A 25,518-nucleotide genomic window follows, 5' to 3' on the forward strand; every position below is an offset into this window, starting at 1 on the left:
CCATTTAAAGTAAATAATTTAAGGGTATTTCCGGTGAAACCGGAAGTAGAGTAGTAACAAAAATATGGCATCAGATGCCTTTTGCGTCACTGTACTTGCATGCAAAGTTTCACAATTATTGTTCTTTTCGTTTCAAAGATATTTGCTTGGTTCCATACTTTATCCCAACTTTGTATATTTATCTTCCACTATTACATCAACAATTTAGCCATGTTATTAATGATAAACAAAACAAATGTAAACGGTTGCTCTTGGGATCAATTAGAGTTTCTCACTATTCTTCTACACGTGTTTCAAGGTTTACCTTTCATCAGGAAGACTTGTGAGAAGATTGAATTAAATCGAAACGCACAGGCTTTGCTTAAATGTAATGCACAGAAAACATTTTTATAGTAAAATTGGAAAGAAATCCTTTGTAAAAGGTATAAAAATTTTTTTTATTAAAAATCCCTTAAAAGGGCTACATCACAACAAAACGTTTTCGATTTTTATAAAAAATCATCATCAGTGTTCGATAAACTGGATGCTAGCTGAGCCACAAAAGAAAATATTTGGGTAAAAACCCTTTACATAAAATATAGATGCCTTAAAAGTGCATACTTCAGTAAAAAGGCCTGTGATGGTCACATGGCAAACAGGATAATGCCCCAAGGTAAGTGGATCCCACGTGTTGGGCCTTGTTTCCTACTTGGGAAACCTGTATACCTTACCTTAGGGCATTATCCTGTTTGCCATGTGACCATCACAGGCCTTTTTACTGAAGTATGCACTTTTAAGGCATCTATATTTTATGTAAAGGGTTTTTACCCAAATATTTTCTTTTGTGGCTCAGCTAGCATCCAGTTTATCGAACACTGATGATGATTTTTTATAAAAATCGAAAACGTTTTGTTGTGATGTAGCCCTTTTAAGGGATTTTTAATAAAAAAAATTTTTATACCTTTTACAAAGGATTTCTTTCCAATTTTTTTTTTTTTTTTTTTCAGTTGCCATTAAGTCATTGAAATGTGATCAACTCAATTTGGATCCCACGTGTTGGGAAACCTGTATACCTTACCTTAGGGCATTATCCTGTTTGCCATGTGACCATCACAGGCCTTTTTACTGAAGTATGCACTTTTAAGGCATCTATATTTTATGTAAAGGGTTTTTACCCAAATATTTTCTTTTGTGGCTCAGCTAGCATCCTGTTTATCGAACACTGATGATGATTTTTTATAAAAATCGAAAACGTTTTGTTGTGATGTAGCCCTTTTAAGGGATTTTTAATAAAAAAAAAACATTTTATACCTTTTACAAAGGATTTCTTTCCAATTTTGTGATTGATGGTAGACAGCCAACTACAGGAAAACCTTTTTCTTTTCCTTGTGGATTTTTATAGTCTCCACAGTGTATGTTTTAAATTTCTAACACTAACTAATTTACAGCATTGGTGACGAATACCAAACCATATCCGACAAAGCATTAGCAATTCCTGATGATACTCATGAATTGATAGCTACAATTCGCTATGTTGCTGATGTACAAGCTATCACCATGTTAGACCTGGAGGATAAGTTAAGAGATGTTATGAATTATATTCTACTTTTGACCGACTACGTCATATTCACCCCTGTAGAAATGAAATTGAACAATAACGCTTTTCAATGGTAAGTACAATTTAAGCAAATTTTCGCCATTTTTGGAATTTTTTCCTAGACGAACGGACGAAATGTGACTGCCTATTGTAGTCCGTTTCGTTTCCTTTATTCGTCGTCTCCTTGCCTTATAAATTGTAAAAGGCAGAGATTAAGGATGTACTCAGAAATTGATTTCACGGTAGAGGGTTTCCGGGTTGCATATTTACAGATGCTTGCGTGTGTAGACACCAGGGTGTTGAAATCAGTTAGGGTTTGGAGAAACGGTACATTTACAGATGCTAGCGCGTGATGACACCACGGTGTTGAAACCAGTTAGGGTTTGAAAAAACAGTACGTTTACAGACGCTAGCGTGTGTTGACACTATGGTGTTAAAATCAGTTAGGGTTTGGAAAAACAGTACATTTACAAATACTAACAGATTTGGACACCAGAGTGTTGAAACCAGCTAGCTTTTTTAGTGCTTATACATGCATAGATGCTAACGGCTATTGATTTTGATTTTATATACCTACTGTTGTGGAAAAATATTTAAGTGATTTAGGCATTAATGAATAATTAAACGTTGTTGGGATATAAACAATAATACAGAGAGAGTGTGTAATTTGGAATAAATTCAATATCTCAAATAATAATTGTTTTTTTGAAAAATGCTCAGACCCGTCGATTAGTATTTCAAATTGTCCTTTTTGATATACAATAATAATGTATACAGGGTGTCCCAATTTAGATATATGACGTCATCGTTGATTTTCTTAAATGGCAACACTGTCATTTTGATATCTATTTTGATAGGGTGTAAAAAGTTATACACAACTGCAAAATTTCAAATTTTCATTCCCTACCATTAACAAGATAATAAAAAATAACAAAGTTATGAAAAGCAATAAGTAATCAAATAATAATTGAATTTAATTATTTCAATTAAGCAAATGCTCATAACGTTGCCCATTGACAATTTGACAATAATTGAGGGCAACATTATGAGTATTTGCTTAATTGAAATACATAATTATTAAATTCAATTATTATTTGATTACTTGTTTTTCATAATTTTATTTTTTATTATCTTGTAAACGGTAGGGAATAAAAATTTGAAATTCGGCAGTTGTGTATATCTTTACACACCCTATCAAAATAGCTATCAAAATGACAGTATTGCCATTTAAGAAAATCAATTATGACGTCATATCTCTAAATTGGGACGCCCTGTATACATTATTATTATATGTCAAAAATGACAATTTAAAATACTAATCGATGGGTCTGAACATTTTTCAAAAAAACAATTAGTATTTTAATTATTGAATTTATTCCAAATTACAGACATAACTTTGTTATTTTCTATTATCTTTTAAATAGTAGAGAATAAAAATTTGATATTTTGCAGTTGTGTATAACTTTACACACTCTATCAAAATTGCTATCAAAATGACAGTGTTGCTATTTAAGAAAATCAACGATGACGTCATATCTCTAAATTGGGACACCCTGTATACATTATTATTGTATGTCAAAAAGGACAATTTGAAATACTAATCAACGGGTCTGAGCATTTTTCAAAAAACAATTAGTATTTGAGATATTGAATTTATTCCAAATTACAGACTCTCTCTGTATATTAACACAAAAAAACAACATAAAAAATAATGTTGTTCTGAAGCTATGTGCTTGTGGCATTTTTATAATTAACTATTTAGATGGGAAATAAGCCACAATTAAATTTAAAAAAATAATTTTATTAACGTTTCGACTCCAAAATCCGATATCGTTGTCAAAATACAAAATACTGCTAAATTAAACAAAAATGTTGTTGCTTAGTAAAAAATTCTTCTAATAATTTGTTTAATCTGACTCATTTATATTGGCAATTCAGACATAATATATTATTATACATTTTAAAGTATTTTTTTACTAAGCAACAACATTTTTGTTTAATTTAGTAGTATGTATTTTGTATTTGACAACGACACCCGATTTGGACGTCGAAACGTTAATAAAATTATTTTTTTCAGTTTAATTGTGGCTTGTTTCCCATCTAAATAGTTAATTATAAAAATTCCACAAGCAAATAGCTTCAGAGCAACATTATTTTTTATGTTGTTCTTTTGTGTTTATATATTATTGTTTATATCCCAATAACATTTAATTATTTATTAATACCTAAATCACTTAAATATTTTTCCACAGCAGTAGGTATATAAAATCAAAGTCAATAGCCGTTAGCATTTATGCATGTATATTAATTACTAAAAAAGCTAGCTGGATTCAACACTCTGGTGTCCAAATCTGCTAGTATTTGTAACTGTACTGTTTTTCCAAACCCTAACTGATTTCAACACCCTAGTGTCAACACACGCTAGCGTCTGTAAACGTACTGTTTTTCCAAACCCTAACTGATTTCAACACCCTGGTGTCTACACACGCAAGCATCTGTAAATATGCTTCCGGCATACGGATCTGGGACTTCTAATTTCGTTAATAGATATCGCTACAGCGTCCAATACGCTAATTATTTTTATAATTCTGCTTAAATAGATAGTTTGGTTTCATTTCGATTCAGAGCTGATCATGTAGTCCCTCTGATGAAGTCTGGAGAGACCGAAACGTACATAAGGGGATGATTGATCAACTCTGAACCGAAATGAAACATACGCTGTCTTTCATTTTCATTTTAAATATTATATATAGTTTATTTTTCAATTCAGATAGTAATATTGTGCGCACATGTATATGTAATGTTTTTATATTTGGAATATTGTAGCAAACAGTAATTTATTATCTATCGTGGCTGAATGGATCAAGAAATTCAAAACCAATAAAGGAAAAAATAGTAATATTGCTGATACCGTTCGTTATTTTGTTAGAGATCCGACCTAGGTAAATTGTACGTGTGTTAAGTACTATTTATAGTAAATAGAGACGTACAATAGGTACGTCTTTCTTTTGGGGAAAAGTCAACAAAAAAATTCAGTTGGGCTAATATAGCGGAAGTCATCACCACACAACAAAAAAGCAATGTTTTATATACAGTATGTCCCTGTAAGTTGTATCCATATGGAAAACTTTTTTATTATTAATTTTATGAAAAAAAGTTATTCTTTATAAAAAGCTCTGCATGGTCCAAAACCTCAGATTTAACCATCAAATATCAAATTTTTTGAATATTATACGAGGTATGTCAAAAAGTTTGAATTTCACTCAAGAGTAAAGTAGCTTTATTTTTCACAATATTGAAAATTGCTATTATGAAAAGTTGTTTGGAATTAAAAACTGTATTCTAGTATGCAATTACATCCTTCTAATTGAATTTTTTTTTTTTGAAAAATTATGGATAACTAACTTTATTTTCAGTTATTTTAATTCAGATAACTCTTTTATTATTAATTTTACGAAAAAAAGTGATTCTTAATAAAAAGTTCTGCATGGTCTAAAATATAAAATACAACCATCTTTTGTCAAATTTTATCAATTTTATACGAGATATGTCAGAAAATATGAATTTCGCTCAAGAGTAAAATACGTTTATTTTTCACAATATCGAAAATTGTTATTATGAAAAGTTATTTAGAATTAAAAACTGTATTTCAGTATGTAATTACATCCTTCTACTTGAAATATTCTGAACTATAAAGGTACTTTACTTTTGATCTACATTTATCTTTTTTGACATACCTCATATAAAATTGATAAAATTTGATATAAGATGGTTGTATTTTAAGTTTTAGACCATCCAAAACTTTTTATTAAGAATCACTTTTTTCCGTAAAATTAATAATAAAAGAGTTATCAGAATTGAAATAACTGAAAAAATAATGATAGTTATCCATAATTTCTCAAAAATTTTTTTTTCAATTACAAGGATGTAATTGCATATTAGAATATAGTTTTTAATTACAAACAACTTTTCATAATAGCAATTTCCAATATTTCGAAAAATAAAGCTACTTTACTCTTGAGTGAAATTCAAACTTTTTGACATACCTCGTATAATATTCAAAAAATTTGATATTTGATGGTTAAATCTTAGGTTTTGGACCATGCAGAGCTTTTTATAAAGAAAAGTTTTTTTCGTAAAATTAATAATAAAAAAGTTTTCCATATGGATACAACTTACAGGGACATACTGTATGTTACAGTTCAAGTTGACTATTCAGTTAGAGTTGACTATTCCTAGTTCGAGTCAACTCAGACTAAAACGAGCAGTAAGAGTTGATTTTAAAAATTTAATTCAACTTTTACTAATTTTAATGCAGAAATTGACTTAAAAATATCATTAAAAACAGAAACAGAAATTGAAACTGCAGTAAATCACTTACCAAACATCATCCACACTGCTGCGAAAAATGCAACACCAGAAATATCACATCACAAAAAAAATCAACACTGCCCAGTAATAATAAAAAAGAAAATAGCTGAAAAAAAAACTCCGAAGGATTTGGCAGCGTACTAGACACCCGACAAATAGGAGAAATTATGACAAAGCTTCTAAAGAATTGAAAGAGCTTATAAACAATATAAAGAATGCATCATTTAACGAATACTTAGAAAATCTGACAAGCACAGAAGATACAGACGGGTCTAGGACATTTCGCCGTCGCCGTTTCGCCGTCGCCATTTCGCCGTCGCCGTTTTGCCGTCGAGCAATTTCGCCGTCGCCGTTTCGACGTCGAGCCATTTCGCCGTCGCCATTACTTGTATATAAGTTTTGAATGGTTTTCGAACGATTATATTTCGAACACTTTTGCATAATGAAGTTTTTTATTTTTGATACAGTAAAAACAATTGAAATTGAAATCCCTTTTCTCAATATTGTTTATTTCCGGGAATCTGATAATAATCATATTTTAATACTGTAAATATTTTATTTTTCAGACGAAAACAATGTATAGTTGAATACGAAAATATAACTTGGTTTAACTACCAACATCAGCATTTTATTTACACTGACATTTAGTATAAAAAACAGTTATTATATTATCACGTTCTTGTAAACTTAACCAATGCCGGTATGGCGACGGCGAAACGGCCGACGGCGAACTGGCTCGACGGCGAAACGGCCGACGGCGAAGTGGCTCGACGGCGAAACGGCGACGGCGAAATGGCGACGGCGAAACGGCGACGGCGAAACGTCCCAGTCCGGATACAGACTACTCATTATGGAAAGCGGTTAGGAACTTAAAAAGACAAAATGAGCAAAATTCCACCAATTCGTAAAAGAGACCGAACATGGGCACGCATTGATGAGGCAAAAGCAAATACCTTCCGAGAATATCTGGAGGAAGTCTTTCAACCTTTTCCATCGCAAAATACGCCTGAAATAGAAGCTAAAATCAAAGAAACTCTTGAAGCTCCACATCAAATGTCCCAAATTCCAAAACTCTTCAAAGTCAAAGAGGTACATGAGACAATCAGAAGAAACTTAAATCCAGATAAAGCTCCAGGGTTTGATCTTATCAAAGGCCGTCTTATTAAAGAGCTCCCAAGAAAAGGGATCGTGCTAGTAACAACAATATTCAACGCAGTGCTACGATTAGGACACTTCCCTGCCCAGTGGAAAGTTGCCGAGCTTATACTTATTCCGAAACCTGGAAAACCAATAAATGAAGTAACTTCATACAGACCAATTAGCCTGCTACCAGTCCTTGGTAAACTCCTAGAAAAGCTACTCATAACACGACTGACTCCCATAATAGAAGAAAACTACCTAATTCCTGAAAACCAATTCGGATTCAGAAAGGATCATAGCACAATTGAACAGATACACAGAGTAGTGGACGAAATAAATGAAGCATTTAAGCAAAAACGTAACTGCACGACTGCTTTCTCAGATGTGAGTGAAGCCTTTGATAAGGTTTGGCATGATGGACTACTGTCTAAATTTAAAAAAATCACTATCTCACACACTGTACATTATTATGGAATCCTACCTAAAAGAAAGATATTTTACTGTAAGGTACGGACAGACAACATCAGAAATCACATTGATAAAGGCAGAGGTACCACAGGGCAGTGTTCTTGGTCCACTTCTCTATCTTATGTACACAGCTGATCTTCCAGTAAGCAACCAAACAATCACAGCTTCCTTTGCAGACGATAAAGCGATAATGGTTAAACAGAAAGACCCAGTCATAGCCGCAAGAATTCTCCAACAACATCTACTGAAAATTCAGGACTGGACAAGAAACTGAAGAATTAAAGTCAATGAAGTAAAATCAGTGCAGGTTATATTTACCAAATGCAGAGGTACAGTGCCACCTGTTACACTAAATGGACAAGATATGCCTCAATCTGACAAAGGACACTTGGACAAAGGACTGACCTGGAGAAAGCACATTTTTAACAAAAGAAAACAACTTGGCTTGAAACTCAGCAAATACTACTGGCTATTGGGAAGACGGTCAAAACTTAGTTTAAAAAACAAATTATTGGTGTATAAAGTAGCCTTACAACCAATATGGACATATGGTATACAACTATGGGGTACGGCTGCAAACTTAAACATAGAGATATTGGAACGCTTCCAGTCGAAGGTACTACGGACCATAACAAATGCACCTTGGTTTATACCAAACAGAGAAATCCGAGACGATCTCCAAGTAGCCACAGTTAAGGAGATAGTGAGTGAATACAGCAGCCGCTATTTGGTAAAATTAGAAATCCACCCAAATAATCTTGCACTGAACCTGCTAGATAATAGTGAGCAGACTCGGAGACTGAAGAGGCACAAACCATTGGAGCTACCATATAGGTTCTAAGCAGCAGTGAAGTGTAGTGCAAGGCAGTGAAGTACTTACCCTTACAGGGCACAGTTCAATAATTTAAGAGACTAGTGGAGTCTTTGTTATCACTGGATAACAAATCCAAATTTATACATACACCCCTCTGAACAAATAACAAACATGCTTATAATTTTTATGTATTGATGGCATGTAGTAAATATCCTATAATAATACAAAAAAACTTTTACTAGTTGAAGTAGACTCTTACTAACCCTTGTTAGTGAAAGTAGATCGCAGGAAAAAGAGAATCAATTCTTACTATATAGTTTGAGTTGACTATTTCTGGATATATTCAGTAAATGTAGAATCTCACGAGCTTTTTTGATGAGTGCGCATCTCTTTGTTTTGACTGTTTCAACTACTTATCACGATTTGAACATACCCAGTAAGATTTTATTATTTCTAGAATGGGTTGTTTGTGTGTGTGATCCTTCAGTTTCTTGAGATTTTCAAATACTTAGTTTTTATTTCTTTTTCTTCTTTGTATTTCTTTTTTATCGTTATTTAAACTATTGTTATTTATTTAATTATTCTATTTAGAGATTATATCGTCTTCCAGATAAAAAGAGCGAGAGTTGGGTTTACTCTTTAGACGCATATTCTACTCATCTTAGTTGGTGTTTTAATGATGGGATAGAATCAACTCTTAATAAATGGCATTGGAAAGAGTAGGTATACTTTTTCTAGTTTTAGTCTACTTTTACTAGGAAATGTTGAATAAAAATCTTCATTTTATATTTAAAATCAACTTTTGCTAAAACCAGCCGTTTGAGTTGACTTGAACTAGGAATAGTCAACTCCCTCTGGATAATCAACTTAAACTGTAACATATACATATTTTATGACTAAATAAATACTTTCAGGTACTTATACATGTCCAAAGTCTTAGAAGACCATCGGCAAATGGTGGAACAGAAAATGGAAGAGTTTCAACAACTTCTCGCACAGAAAATCAAGAAGTTTAATGAAGATCTGGAAATGTATGCAAAAATGGTGGACGAATTACAGCATAACGGTAACATTGAAGATCTTCCGAAGTACCATAAAAAAGCTACAAAGCTTGACGAAAGGTAAAACCTTTTTACTTAGTTTTGTTCTGCCTTGGAACTTTAGTTGTTTGTAGAACATTATGAATAATGACTATTTTTAGACTCATCACTGCTATGGAAAAAATCGATAGCTTCAACGAAGAAGAAGCAGCGTTTGGGTTCGAGCTTTCCCAGTATCCCTTGAGGAAACAAATACACGACAAATTAAGTCCCTATAAAAAGTTATACGATAACTCTGTAGAATTTCTAAACAAATACGATTTATGGATGAAGTCCAGAGTTGGCAGTTTTGATCCAGATGAAATTGAGACTGATGTTGGTACTTATTATCGAAACGTTTATAAGTTAGAAAAGGTCTTTTCGGAGAAACCAGCTACCCTAGAATTGGCTACTACTGTAAGTTTATATAAGAAGTTCCTTATGTTGTTACAACATTGTTTTTTATTATCTATTTTGCTCGTAGTGTCTTATTTTATCCGGTTATTATATGGATTTATTTTGTTTTTGTGATATTTAATTTTTTTCTTGATTTGCTTTGCACTTTCTTGTTTTTTCTTGCATTATATTGTTCTCTTTAATATTTATTGTCTCTTTTGATAGCTTTTACTTTAGGTACTTTGTATTTTTATTGCCTTTTTAGATTTTTTTGTTTTATTCTTTTTTCTTTTTAAATTATTCCTTTGGGTTTTATTTTCCTTTTGTATTATTTTGTATTGTTCCTATTGTTTATTTCTTGGTTTGTATTTTGTTTGCTTTTATTACGCATTTTTTGATTTGTTATATCTTCTTTTTTGTCTTGGTTTTGATTTCCAAGCATTTGCTTTGTATGGATGTGTTTTATTACTATATTTATCTTGTGTTTTTTATTGCTTGTCTCGATTCGCCTTGTATTATCTTATATTGCCTTGTTTTTATGTTATTTTTGTCTAGTTTTGTACGTTTACGTTTTGTATTACTATTCTTTTTCCTATCTATTATTTTATTTTTGCACTCTTGTTTTATCTTATTTATTTCTTGGTTTATCTGGTTTCTTTCTTGTTTTGTGCAATTATGTCTTGGTGTATATTGCTTCTTCTTGTTTCATCTTGTTTTTGTCTCCTCTGTCAGTCTTATTCTTTATTTTATTTTGTTATATTTTGTTATATTTTGTTCAATTTTAGGTCAGGGAGCAAATAGAAGAATTTAAGGAGCATATGCCGATCATCCAAACCTTAGGCAATCCAGGAATGAAGGAACGTCATTGGGAAAAAGTGTCCGAAATTGTGGGATTCCCCATAACAGTAGACGAAAACCTAACACTGGAAAAAATTATCGATTACGGATTGGATGACTATTATGAGAAGTTTGAAGCCATATCTGAGGCAGCTACGAAGGAAAATAACTTGGAGAAGAATTTGTCCAAGGTAAGTTTGTTCATTTCATATAATATTGATATACAATAGGTTTAGTTTTCGATTAGATATAGGCGACCGAAGGAAACGCTAAAATTGGCAACATTGCTTATGAGAATGAGTTGCATAGCCACTGTAGAATCGATGAATGACTGAATAAATCCGCGCGACTCGGGTGTGCGAAGCGGGGAAGCAGTGTTGCCAGCTATTGGGTATACACCTATATCTAATTTAAAAGTAAACACACGGCCTGTATGATATATGATAATTGAATATGATGATGATATTGATCTGTATTAATAAAATTTTGTTTAGATGCTGCATGAATGGGAGGAGATTGAGTTTAGTGTCTTGATGTATAAAGACACAGGAACATATATCATCTCAGCCGTGGATGACATTCAAGTACTTTTAGATGACCACATTGTCAAAACACAGACTATGAAAAATTCACCATACATCAAACCATTTGAAAAGGAAACATTGTAAGTATTTCAAAATACACTAAGTATCAAAATTACCTCACCACCTTAAGAATGTGTTAAGAAAACCTGTTGTCCGATTTTAGTGATTTTTTTTAGTGTATTATAGATTTATTTTTCAAGAATATCGATGTAATAATATTATTGCTAAGCAGGTAAGTGTCATTGTATACCGGGTGTAACAATGATAGTGTGTTTTTTCCTCAAAGTTTGGAACACCCGGTGGAATATTGTAGCGTATATAAAATATTGAATTTTTTTTTCTCTGATTCTGGCTTTGGTTTAGAACTAGAACCTTTAGCCACGTAATTGTATAACTTATCACTAAGTCAGTGGAGTAATGTGTAGTGTGTGTGTTGAGTAAGTGTCTTGTTACTTTGCAAAGTCGACGTCATTGTCTTTGCAAAGAGACTCTAATTGTATCCGAACGTCTACAGCCCCTCCGGTGAGTACCGATCCCACAATATTGAAATTAAAACACAACTGTAGCCTTTTTTACCATTTTGCTTTTTGATTCATTCGTTTGCTTATGTGCGATAATAAAAAAGTTAGGTACTTTAACAACTAGCCATGTTATTTATCAATACAGGGTGTTTCTAAATAAATGCGACAAACTTTAAGGGGTAATTCTGCATGAAAAAATAACAACCGTTTGCTTTAGAAGTATATGTCCTTATGTCCACAAATGCTTCGTTTCCGAGATACGGGATGCTGAATGTTATCCTAGAAACTGACGGTTTATTTATTGCTCTAAAACCGGTTGAGATATGCAAATGAAATTTGATAGGTTTTAAGGGGTAGTTATTGCGCATTTTTTGACAATTAAGAATTTTATATTCCCCATTGGCGTGCACACGGGATGTATCTAAAATGTTTATACCCGTATGCACGCCAATGGTAAATATAAAATTCTTAATTGTACGTCAAAAAATGCGCAATAACTACCTCTTTAAACCTACCAAATTTCATTTGCATATATATCTCAACCAGTTTTAGAGCAATAAATAAATCGTCAGTTTGTAAGAAGAAATTCAACATCCCGTATCTCGGAAACAAAGCATTTGCAGACATATGTTTATAAAGCAAACGGTCATTATTTTTTCATGCAGAATTACCCTTTAAAGTTTGTCGCACTTATTTACAAACACCCTGTGTTGATGAATAACATTACTAGTTGTTAAAGTACCTAATTTTTTTATTATACAACATAAGAGAATGAGTTAAAAATGTTTAAAAAGCCTAAGGCTACAGTTGAGCTTTAATTTCAATATTTTATATACGCTAGAATATTCCACAGGGTGTTTCAAACTTTGAGGAAAAAACACACTATCATTGTTACACCCGGTATACAATGACACTTACCTCTTTAGCAACAATATTATTACATCGATATTCTTGAAGAAGAAAGCTATAATATACTAAAAAATGACTCAAATCAGACAAAAGGTTTAGGAAATACGAGACATCAAAATTGTCCCATTTTTAAGATGGTGCGTGAATTTTGATATTTAGTGTACTTTAACTGGCCTATATTGAGTTTTGAATATACATTTATTTATACTTAAAGAGCTTGGGAACAAAAGTTGCAACTGTTACAAGAAATCATGGATGAATGGTTGAAGGTTCAGTCCACTTGGATGTACTTGGAGCCCATATTCTCCTCACCAGATATCCAACAACAGATGCCAGAGGAAGGAAGAAGATTCAGCGCTGTTGATAAGGTACGTCATTCAATATTTTCATATTGGTCATTTTGAGACACTATTTTGTTTCTCTGCATTATATATTTAGATCTGGAGAGACCTTATGAAGACAGTATTCAGCGACCCCAGGGTATTAGCTGTTGCTGAGATAGACAAGATGGCTGAAAGACTGAAAAAATGCAACAATCTCTTGGATTTGATTCAAAAAGGTCTTAATGATTATTTAGAGAAAAAGAGATTGTTCTTTCCCAGATTTTTCTTCTTGTCCAATGATGAGCTGCTAGAAATTTTGTCTGAGACGAAAGATCCTACAAGGTAATTAAAAATTACTCAATTTCAGCAGAATTTTCAGTACCGATTAAATTATGTTTTAATAACATTTAGAGTTTAAAAAAATTCAATAAAATATCAATTTTTCAGAATATTTCAACGACAATTAAATAAAATATCGAAATCATTTCAATATAACGTCAATCCAATTTTAATAAAATTTTAAAAACAAGTTTTACATATTATCATCAAAATTTCAATAAAATATTTCTAATATTTCAAGAGATTTTTAATAATTTTCAATGAAAATTAAATAAAACCTATAGACTTCTCTAAAACATCAATTTTTCAATAAAATCTAACATATTCAACAATACTTCAGGATATCTTAATATAACATCAACACAATTTTAATAAAAAAATTATGGCAATGCAATTTTAAAAAAATTTAGGAATATTTCAATAATCAAGTATTTAACATTTTCGATAAAAATGAAATAGAATTGCAATAAAAGCTAAAATATGATCTTTCAATAAAATAACAATTTTTCAATAAAATTTCAGCTGCATTTCAATAAAATTGGAATATAAACAATTTCAATATCAAGCAACGGAATTTTTGTAACAATTTCGATATATAATTATTTACATTTCAATTATAATTTAAAGAAATTGTTAGTAATTTTTAATAAAAGATAAAATTTCAATAAAACAACAATTTTTCAGTAAAATTTGAATTATAATTCAAAAAAATTTGAAAATAACAATTTCAATATCATGTAACATAATGTTGACAACAATTTCAATATAATTTCAACAAAATTTAGATAAAATTCCTTAAAGATTTCAAAAACCTTTAATAAGTTTCAATAAAAATGAAATAAATTTCAATAAAAAGTAAAGTTTGAAAAGATTTAAATGAAATATTAATTATAATCCATTAAAATTTCAATAAAACTTTTTAGAATATTTCCAAGATGAAAATCGAATCGTAAAAAGAAACGAATTTACAATGAAAATTGTACTTAATTCCTTTTAAAGCAAGCAAATAAGAGAATTATAAAAAAAATTAACCTTATTTTATCAAGATTTCAAGAAATCAATAATTTTTAGGGTCCAGCCACATCTAAAGAAGTGTTTCGAGGGCATAGCAAAACTGACATTTACCGAAGAGCTTGATGTGACTCATATGAAATCAAGCGAAGATGAGATAGTACCACTGGTAGATGTTATTCAAACAGCTCTTGCAAGAGGACAAGTAGAAAAATGGCTTGTCGAGCTTGAAGCTGACATGAAAAAGTCTGTTCATAATATGGTTAGTACAATGTGATTTACACAACCTACTTCCCAGGCAACCAAACGACGTTTTTATAACTTAGATAACACGTCATAAAAATGACCAATTGACGTGTTTTTATGACATAATACTGACGTTGAAAATCACGTGTATTTGTCACATCGATTTGACGTCATAACTGTGACGATTTTCAAACGTAAAAATGATGACGATTTTTACACGTCGCCGTCGGTAAAATCAAGTCTTTAATACTTTCAAAAAGTGACCTCTTTCAGAAGTTTCAAAATAGTATAAAAAATAGGTAAGATGAAAAATGTAGGCTAAAAATTAATTTAATTAAACTCGATAACACATAATTAGTTCATTAACAGAAAATAAACATCAAACACAAATAAACATAACCTCAAATAGTTGACAAGAAGAATTACTGCATTAAATTAACTCACTGAGTAAAAACGAATAAAAATCTCTCAATTAACACGTTTCTTCAACTAAGATATCTAAATGAAAAGTATTATTTCGTCACACGACACAAACCACGTAAACAATAAATGAGAAATTTCTTATGAACAACGTTATAAACGAAATTGTTTGGAGTCAATACAAGCAAGCTTTTTAAGCTCCTGCCAATTTTGTGACGTCAGACTTGGCTGTCTAAAATGAAAACATTTTTTAAACGTATTTTAACGTCATTAATCTTAAGTATTTAAAATCGCAAAAGACGTCTGTATGACGTATTGTTCAAACACGTGCATATATTCAACAAAAGCTGACGTTTCTTCGACGTTATATGACGTCACTTGGTTGCCTGGGTTCCTAGTCGAAAAGAATTTTCAATAATTTCTCTTAAAAAACTGTTATCATCTTTCTCTATCCTCTGCAACTCTGAAGCAAAGGTTTAGTGGAGCTCCGAACTCTTTTTTAATGTGGTCCATATACCTTGTTGCTGATATTCCCCTGGCTCTCGCTCCTTGCACCATCACCTTTGACCATGGCTGACCTTTTTTTAATTCTTTCGGTACGTCCTCCGGAGTTGGTTATGAGGATGCTCAAATTGACTTACCATTTCGATGTCATTGATTCTGACTATGTCTGATTGGTTATTATTTCTTCTATCTATGATCATAATCTTTGTTTTTGATTTATTTATGGACATCTCTGCTTCCAAACCTCATTCAATATGTATCACATATTATATTTATTTTTATTTCAGGTTAAATCGTCTATAATTGACTACCCTCAAAGGCCCAGAGAGCAGTGGGTGCTGAAGTGGCCAGGGCAGTGTATTCAAAGCGTGGGTTGTACTTTTTGGACCACGGAGGTCACAGTGGCTATTGAGCGTGGAACTAGCGCCTTACAGGAATATTTGGCGAAATGTAATCATCAGATCGCCAAAATTGTCGACTTGGTGCGAGGGAAACTTAATGCTCAGAACAGGATTACTTTGGGTAAGTACCACAGTTTTTACTATGGGGTTGCTTAAAATTTGAAGTATATCTCACACAATTGACCAACTGCTCGAAAGAATTAGCTCAATATGATGTAGTACTGATCAAGAGATGTTCCAAAAAGAGGTTCCTCTCTAATTATTTAACAGAAGATAGGTTGTATCAATATCTTTTGAACATTTTTTTCAATCAAATAAGTTTTAGCCTCTAATTACTTTGCAATTTTATCAATGGGCTATTAGGTCTGGATCCCGCGTATGAAAAAAAGTTGATTAATACCAAGCTGAAAATTTGTTAATAGCTTAAGGGTGTCTAGTCGGACAAACTTTGATATATGGGAACACTGGAACAGGGGAAGTTTTAATTGTGGAAGAGTTTAAAAATTTGGAACGGTCAGACCACGAAAACGGCACACGTATTTTGTCCGACAGAACAGACTTAAACGCTCCGAGCAGAGATTAAACTCTCATGCAAAAATCAGACTGCTATTTATCACCAAATGGGCGTTTTAATGAGTGGAACATGTAGAATATGTCAAATGACAGGAATTATGACAGGTGATAAATAGCAGTCTGATTTTTTCATGATACTTTAATCTCTGTTCGGAGAGTTTAAGTCTATTCTGTCGGACAAAATAAATGTGCCGTTTTCGTGCTCTGTCCGTTCCAAATTTTTAACCTGTTCCACAATTAAAACTGCCCCTGTTGCAGTGTTCCCATATATCAATGTTTATCCGACTAGACACCCTTAAGCTATTAACAAATTTTTAGCTTGCTATTAATCAACTTTTTTTTCCTACGCGGGATCCAGACCTATATGGGCTTACTGTTCTTAAAGGTACATCATATATACATGTTTTTCCTGTTCAACATTCTATAGCAGAAACTTAGGTGTTAAGACAAACATCTACAGATAATATTGGAGTGGAAAAATAGGTCATCAAATATATTTTCCAGTAACTTAATTTTCTATTAACCGTTGGTTCTGCAGTTTAATAGCTGTTTGATAGTTGGTCGACGGTTGATCTATCTTGCCTAAATACTGCCTGATATTCTCAGATGATCTGATCTGCGAGGGGTTGTAGTCTATAGTGGAGTATACTGCTACTTTTTATTGATTGGAAACTCTTATTCCACTCTTTTGGCATTTTCTATTGTCTCCATATTTTGTGTATGATCTCATATATCTATTTCGTTATATAATTCAGAGCTTATAGAGCTTACAGTTTAAACAGTCTAATTTTTTAAATTTGTAGGAGCTCTAGTTGTTTTGGACGTCCATGCTAGAGATGTGCTTTCCGGCTTAATTACAGATAGCGTGAAAAACACTCACGACTTCAAATGGTTGTGTCAACTGAGGTATTATTGGGAGGTAAGTTAGATTTTTACCCAACATTTATTAATCTGGAAAAAGCCTACGACACGGTACCCTTTAAAGAAACTCTTTGAAATTTTGACGACGACAGACATAAGTGAAGCATATGTGCGAGCAATTAAAAATATGCATCAAGGTCCGAAAAGCTGCATTATACAGGGAAAATCTATGTCGAAACCATTCCCTGTTACAAAAGGTTTAAGGGAAGGGTGCTGTTTATCGCCAACACTATTTAAAATATACATCCAGAAAGCTCTGGAGCAGTGGAGGAAAAAGAGTTGCTGGTATGGGAAAAATGATTGAAGAAAACTGCTTGACAACTTTGTTGTTTGCTGATGATCAAGCAATTATTATTGCCAACGATGAACATGATATGGATTATATGCTAAGAAAGTTACAGATCGAATATGAAAAATGGGGCCTATGTATGAATATGGAAAAAACGGAATATTTGAGAATAGGAGAGGAAACCAAAGATCCGGAATTAGAGTTAAGAAGTGTAAGGAAATGTAAGAAATATAGATAATTAGGAAGCATAATATCAGAAGAAAGAACTACAAAAAGCGACATACAGCATAGGATCCAGCAAGGAAGGAAAGCAACTCGTATTTTAAATGGTCTACTATGGTCTAACAAGGTTAAGCTGAATACAAAATTAACAATCTACAGAACAATTGTGGAACCTACTAAAACTTACGGGGTAGAGTGTTGGCAACTCACAGGAAAGGAAAGACAAATATGGAAGTAACGGAAATGGATTACTTACGTATAGCATGCAGGGTATCTAGATTAGAACACGTACCAAATGAGGAAATAAGACGACGGACAAAGAGCGTATATTTCACGGTTGACCAAATAGGAACAAAGAAATTGCTATGGTATGGTCATGTTATGAGAATTTCAGAGGAAAGATGGGCAAAAAGAAGAGGCCTACAGAAACATGGAAGCAAGGCATAGAACAGTCTATGGCAGATAGAGCTATAGAAGAAAACGAAGAATGAGTGGATAGAAAACGATGGCGAGCGAAATGTGGGATGCGGAGGAGACCGTAGGAATCCCATTGCTTATATATAATATATAAGTTAAACTTTTATTTATCTAAAATCTATATTTTATATTTTTCTTTTCATTCAGAACGACCAGATGATAACTTCTATGATTAACTGTACCCTAAAGTACGGATATGAGTACTTAGGAAATACAACAAGACTTGTAGTCACACCACTGACTGATAGGTGCTACAGAACATTGTTTGGAGCTTTACATTTACATTTAGGTAAGACTTTATCAATTATAGCTATGTTGTAATATTTATTTTAATTTATTTAAAGTCTTCTAACACTAACACTAAAACACGAATAATTTATAACATTTATTTATTTAACCATACAAATTTATATTTTAGACTAACTTCTTAAATTCTAATGGCCTTCATAATATATTTCGTCTTACTCTCAGGAGAAGCGCTCCTAGGGACCTGTAAATTGCGTTAACTGCAAAAGTTGTAATTCAACCAAAAATGAAAGAGTTTTCTGTATTATTCTTAAAAGGTTGTGTCTTTTTAATCTTCAGTTTCTTCTAAAATATCACCCCTATCAATAATATTCTGTTGATCTACAAAGCGCAGAAATGTTTTGAATGTGAAAAATTTAACTAAGAGGAAAACAAAAGCAAAAATAACAAAAAGAAAAAAGGCAGACCAAGGAAATTATTCTCTCTGTTCGTGGTCTCCACACTCTAATTATTTGGGTCCATCTCACGTTATTTATTCTGCCCACATGGCCCGCCCGGTTCCACTCGTCCTGTTATGCGATCTATGATATCTGTGAAGCATGTCCATCTTCTTATTTCCAGTTTCATAACCCTAAGGCTAAGGCCAACCAGGCAATAATTTACGGCGCTGTAACAGCAGTGAAATGAAGCGCGAAAATGGATCCCATGCTGAGTGTAGTGGATAGTCAGAATGAGCTGTTAAATATTGCGCAGCAACATCAAACAAGTCCATCTTCGGCCTCGTGTCGCAAACGAATGGACCTGGATCCAAATTTGTAGCTCATCTAGCCACAACAACGACAAAAACACTGTATTTACATCTTACGACACGCCGTAATTTACATCCCCGCCTGGCCATGCTTTTTACTGCAGTTACTGCTGCTTCATTTTATAGCGCTTACTGCTCTTACGGCGCCGTAAATTATCGCCTGTCTGTCCTTAGCCTCAGCCTATTATCTTCAGTAAAAATTGCGATGTATTCCCATTAAATATAAGGATGCCACAAGAAAACAGTTTTAAAAACATAGTATCCAATTGTTTCCACAGGTGGAGCTCCAGAAGGCCCAGCTGGTACGGGAAAAACGGAAACAACAAAAGATTTGGCAAAGGCAGTAGCCAAACAATGCGTTGTTTTCAATTGCTCAGATGGCTTGGACTATATAGCTTTGGGAAAATTCTTTAAGGTACCTACAATTATTGTGATCGAAAATAAATTTCTTGTTGTAAACAAATTTTTTTACTCGGCTAATTTTACTAATTAATGTTGTAAACTCGACTATAGGGCTTGGCATCTTGTGGAGCTTGGTCTTGCTTTGACGAATTCAACAGAATTGATCTAGAAGTACTTTCTGTAGTAGCACAGCAGATATTAACTATACAGCGAGGTAAGTAAATTTGCCAAACTAATATTTAACAAAATAAATAGAAAATCCACAAGGAAAAGAAAAAGTTTTCCTGTAGTTGGCTGTATACCATCAATCACAAAATTGGAAAGAAATCCTTTGAAAAAGGTATAAAAATTTTTTTATTAAAAATCCCTTAAAAGGGCTACATCACAACAAAACGTTTTCGATTTTTATAAAAATCATCATCAGTGTTCGATAAACTGGATGCTAGCTGAGCCACAAAAGAAAAATATCTGGGTAAAAACCCTTTACATAAAAAATAGATGCCTTAAAAGTGCATACTTCAATAAAAAGGCCTGTGATGGTCACATGGCAAACAGGATAATGCCCTAAGGTAAAGTATACAGGTTTCCCAACACGTGGGATCCAAATTGAGTTGATCACATTTCAGTTGCCATTAAGTCATTGAAATGTGATCAACTCAATTTGTATCCCACGTGTTGGGAAACCTGTATACTTTACCTTAGGGCATTATCCTGTTTGCCATGTGACCATCACAGGCCTTTTTATTGAAGTATGCACTTTTAAGGCATCTATATTTTATGTAAAGGGTTTTTACCCAGATATTTTTCTTTTGTGGCTCAGCTATCATCCAGTTTATCGAACACTGATGATGATTTTTTATAAAAATCGAAAACGTTTTGTTGTCATGTAGCCCTTTTAAGGGATTTTTAATAAAAAAAATTTTATACCTTTTACAAACGATTTCTTTCCAAAATAAATAGCATTTAACCATAAACAGCAATAGCTAGATGTTTGGAAAAGTATTTAGTATTTAGTTAAATATTTTATTTTAATATTATTTCCCTTATTTTATATTTAATAGTCATTTTTAAATAATGATCTGGCTAGAAGGACCACGAATATAATCGTTGAACTTATGAAAACTAACTGGTTAATTAGTTAAATTGCGAGTAGTGGAATAAAGTAGAATTAATGTTGCTCTGAAGCTATTTTCTTGTGGAATTTTTGTAATTAACTAGTTTTGATGGGAAATAAGCCACAATTTTACGAAATTAAAATAAGATCATTTTTTAGTAAAATTGTGGCTTATTTCCCATCAAAATTAGTTAATTAAAGTAGAATTAGTGATGATGATGATGAAATATTTATTATATACAGTAACTGCCATGCTACCAAACGCTCGGGTACATTGAGCTAATACAGTCCTTGACCCATGACTTGTTGCACTGTTTACTTTTATATCTACTGAGTCTAGAACGTCTGAAAATGTATAGAAACCAATAATAAACATAGAAAGTTGACAGTTTATAGAACAGAGTTGTATTTGAAGTTTATAGTTGTCATTCTGTTAAAGTTATAAAAGTTATATATAATTTAATTATTATTTATTCAATAATATTGCTGGTGTTTGAATACATTTTTTTGTAACAATGCTATTAATGAATTTGTTTTTATATGGAAAAACAATTATTTTGAATACATAGTTTCATGACAGTCACATGACATGGCAGACATAAAAGTCACAGGTGAGAAAGGCCGGATTAGCCCAAGCCTGGCAATTAGGTACCCGTGTGTCTTTTAGCGTGGTGCTTACTGTATATGAAAATACTTGGCAGAACTCATAAATTTTAATCACCTTGTAAGACAATCGCTAAATACTAAATACTTTTCCAAACACTTGATGAGCAATTACGTACCTTATGTTATAGAAGTTCTACCAACTTTAAAAATGATTAGTATTGCCAATAAACAAATTGTTTTTTGTAGGAATCAATTCTGGATGTGAGAAACTTCTCTTCGAAGGTACAGAACTCATTCTTGATCCCACTTGTGCTGTTTTCATTACGATGAATCCAGGTTATGCTGGAAGGTCAGAACTACCCGATAATTTGAAGGCTCTTTTCAGGTATATACTTACACAAACTACAATGAGGTAAAAAAATTAGCAAGGTTTTTGTGTGGTACGAAATCATGGACACTAAGATAGTCATTTTGACTAACTGAAGATGTAAATTGACCTTCTTTTATTTTGTCTAGATCTGTTGCTATGATGGTTCCAGACTATGCACTTATTTCGGAGATAGAACTGTATGCTTCTGGGTTCCTGACTGCTAAGCCTCTTTCGATAAAGATAGTGGCCACCTACAGACTTTGCTCAGAGCAGTTAAGCTCCCAACATCATTATGATTATGGTACGTACGTTAATTCCTTCTTGTATTTTATTCCAGAATTTAGGCATCTAGCTCTACTGCATTATTTGATGGCGCATCTATACTTCTTTGTCAATTAGTAACATCAAATTGAAACAATTTGATGAAGCAATTTTGACTACCCAAAAATTTTCTATAGTTAAAAATGTATAAACATTTCACACTTTTTTCACACTAAATCGGAGAGAAGAGGATATGGGACTACTGATGAGGGGGAAACGACCTCCGAAACCGGTATAGACTCTTCCTGCACTCTCCGATTTAACCAGAGCATTATGCAGCTGCTGCATTTTCGTGTTGCAAAGAAATTGAGAATGTTTATACATGTTTAATTCATTTACTCTTTTGTTAAGTACTAAGGAATCTTTCTTGTTGGAACTTTTACCACGCTCAGCAGATGGGACGTGAATTATTTAAAATTCCCTGATCTTAATTTCCTCGGCACCCTATAAGATTTATAATTTTTGAAAATCACGGGAGGTTGTAACCAAAGAAAGTATTCCACCTGTTGTCAATCTGGTGGTATGGGAACGATATTTATTGTCGTTTTTCTGTGCTACTTCGATTGATAACTTACTTTGTTTTTCTATATTTATTTATTAAATAATTATGAACTACATTTTTCAATCATTTTACTTAATTCTAATAATACAAATTCAACTTTTTTTGTAGGTATGCGAGCTGTGAAATCAGTTTTAAGAGCAGCTGGTGCCTTAAAACTAAGGTATCCAAAAGAAAAAGAAGATATTCTGGTACTTCGTTCTATCATTGACATAAATTTGGCAAAGTTTTTGGAACAGGATGTGCCATTATTTGAGGTAAGAGCCTCTAAGACCAATTCGCTAAGGCGAAAAGTTGGTCATCAAAAGTTCAAACAGAGATGTGTATATCCCCTTAATAATTTTAATTACTTTAACTTTAACATCGACTCAATGTCGTCATTATCATTAATTTAAATTCTTAAATAATATAATCTAACGCTCATTTGACCTATTTCTTTGGCTAGTTCCAATTACCGTTGTATTTAGACGTTCACACTGATGATGGTCTGATATGACCGAATCCTTTCTTAGATCCTACTTTTTTTCATATATCATCCATGATCAGTTTGAACAATAGCATTCAAGAAATCCCCCTGTCTTATTATCCCATTGCCAGCTTCAATTGGGTCAGTTAGTTCATCTTCTACTTTTACTTTTATTGTGTTGCTCTGGTAAATGTTTTTGATCGTTTTAATTATTCCTAGAGGCACCTCTTTTGAGTATAACATATCGTCCTTTAATTTGACCCTATCAAATGCTTTCTTAAGGTCCACGAAACATAAATATGCCGATTTGTTGTATTTTAACGATTTATCTTGAACTTATCTCATTATAGAATTACAGTAGAGCGTTGATTATCCGAACGTCGATCAACCGAACGATCGCTTATTCGAACTATCGACTCCCGCGTCCCGCACTCGAATACCGAGCAAGCGTTAGTAATTGACGCTTAAAATATCTTCAATTTTCTTCAATATTGTATCCAAAAATAATTATGTTGTTGCACAGACTGCACTTTTTTGTTTAGTTGCTAGTTGTCATTATCAAGATATAAATAAATATGTAGGTATATAAATATGGCTTTTATTCACTTGTGGATAAATATGTATGACTATAAATATGTATCAATATAATGTAGTTCGATTATCCGAACAAATCGTTTTTCCGAATCCGAACACCTATATCCCCCAATTAGTTCGGATAATCGACGCTCTACTGTACCATTATTATTAAATAATAAAAATTACTAATTACTAATTTTTATTAAATAACAAAAATTAATATACCATTTTACATTGGAAGTTTGTTATTTCAACAGTAAGTTTTTATAACTATTTTATACAGCTAACTATAGGATTTCCCTTTTAAATATTATCGAAATATTACTTGTAGGGTATCACTTCAGACTTGTTTCCCGGAGTGGTTTTACCAGAACCAGACTACATTATCCTAAACAAGGCCGTTCGAGATACCTGTGAAACAAGAAATATTCAGTGTGTGCCGTGTTTCCTGCAAAAAGTCCAACAACTGTACGAGATGATTATTGTTAGACATGGATTGATGATCGTTGGTTTGCCCTTCGCAGGAAAAACAACTTCCTACAGGGTGTTGGCCGATGCACTTGCTTTGGTTGAGGAAAGGGTGAGTTTTTGAATTAAATAGACTAGACTAAATGTCTGAATTTTTTCTTTTTTGGGGAAATTAGCATGTTAAATTTTCTGGCGGTTATGTTAAAGGGCCAGCCTCCTTATGTCAATAAATCAGTCTTCAACTTCTTTAAAACCATAGAAATGTAAAACTAATGTTTTTAGTTCATCCACAGGCAGTCTGACACAAACCCTCGTCCCCCAAAGAATAACAAACCCTCTTACGAGATATAAGCACGTCTTTTTAACCAAAAAATAAATAAATATATCATTGTTCGTTGTCTTACACTTATTTTAATTTCATTTAATCGTTTCCGTAAATCACCAATGGAACATAACCAAAATACTGGAAATATATTTAGTGATTAATAGACCAAAACTGAGTATTTTCTAAGGTAATTTTCTTGTTTAGGGTGGTATGGATGAACATAAAGCAATATACGTTGTAATGAATCCCAAATCAATTACGATGGGTCAGCTGTATGGCCAGTTTGATCCAGTATCCCACGAATGGTCTGATGGTGTTCTGGCTGTCAGTTTTCGACAATTTGCGATGTCTACGACAGATGATAGGTAAGTTGCTAAACCACACCAAATAGCGTACCTATATTCTTTCACAAAGTGTGTGAAAGTGTGGAAAACAAAAGTTTTCAGTGTTTTATTGTTAGATAAAATGAACTTCCATCAAGTATATACAGTAGACTCTCTCTATAACGAACACGGTTATTACGAGGTTTCGCTTATAACGAGGTACACTAGATGTCCCATGATGTATATTGAACTATAACACCTCTATAACGAGGCATATTTGGTTATAACGAGGAAAAATGAAATCTAAGAATATGTTTTTACCTATTTTTGGCGTGGTGATGGCGATAAATGAATACCATAACTGCCTGTATACAGGAATGCAAAACATTTCTGTGCTTATTGAGACCAGTGTGTAATAAACTCCACCGCCGATAATAAACTTCTTCTTTCTTGTTTATCTATCGACCCATATTGAATATTGTAAGAAATTTACAATTTACGATGGCTAAATTT

The 25,518-nt window shown here is 32.7% G+C and overlaps 1 protein-coding gene across 1 annotated transcript in view; it reads left to right on the forward strand.

The window, feature by feature from the left end:
• LOC114332199 (dynein axonemal heavy chain 7) overlaps positions 1-25,518 on the forward strand; it is a 251,128-nt gene that overhangs the window by 25,288 nt on the left and 200,322 nt on the right. The window contains exons 9-26 of the mRNA XM_028281947.2: positions 1,428-1,649; positions 9,284-9,490; positions 9,571-9,865; positions 10,630-10,872; positions 11,176-11,345; positions 12,910-13,063; positions 13,134-13,360; positions 14,429-14,630; positions 15,826-16,060; positions 17,316-17,431; positions 18,569-18,710; positions 19,754-19,890; positions 19,989-20,091; positions 21,844-21,982; positions 22,114-22,268; positions 22,959-23,104; positions 24,221-24,469; positions 24,887-25,047. Of these exons, the coding sequence (XP_028137748.2) occupies positions 1,428-1,649; positions 9,284-9,490; positions 9,571-9,865; positions 10,630-10,872; positions 11,176-11,345; positions 12,910-13,063; positions 13,134-13,360; positions 14,429-14,630; positions 15,826-16,060; positions 17,316-17,431; positions 18,569-18,710; positions 19,754-19,890; positions 19,989-20,091; positions 21,844-21,982; positions 22,114-22,268; positions 22,959-23,104; positions 24,221-24,469; positions 24,887-25,047 (3,303 nt within the window). The remainder of the gene's footprint in view (positions 1-1,427; positions 1,650-9,283; positions 9,491-9,570; positions 9,866-10,629; positions 10,873-11,175; positions 11,346-12,909; positions 13,064-13,133; positions 13,361-14,428; positions 14,631-15,825; positions 16,061-17,315; positions 17,432-18,568; positions 18,711-19,753; positions 19,891-19,988; positions 20,092-21,843; positions 21,983-22,113; positions 22,269-22,958; positions 23,105-24,220; positions 24,470-24,886; positions 25,048-25,518) is intronic.

Source organism: Diabrotica virgifera, chromosome 6 (genome assembly GCF_917563875.1).
Source record: "Diabrotica virgifera virgifera chromosome 6, PGI_DIABVI_V3a".
Taxonomy (NCBI): domain Eukaryota; kingdom Metazoa; phylum Arthropoda; class Insecta; order Coleoptera; family Chrysomelidae; genus Diabrotica; species Diabrotica virgifera.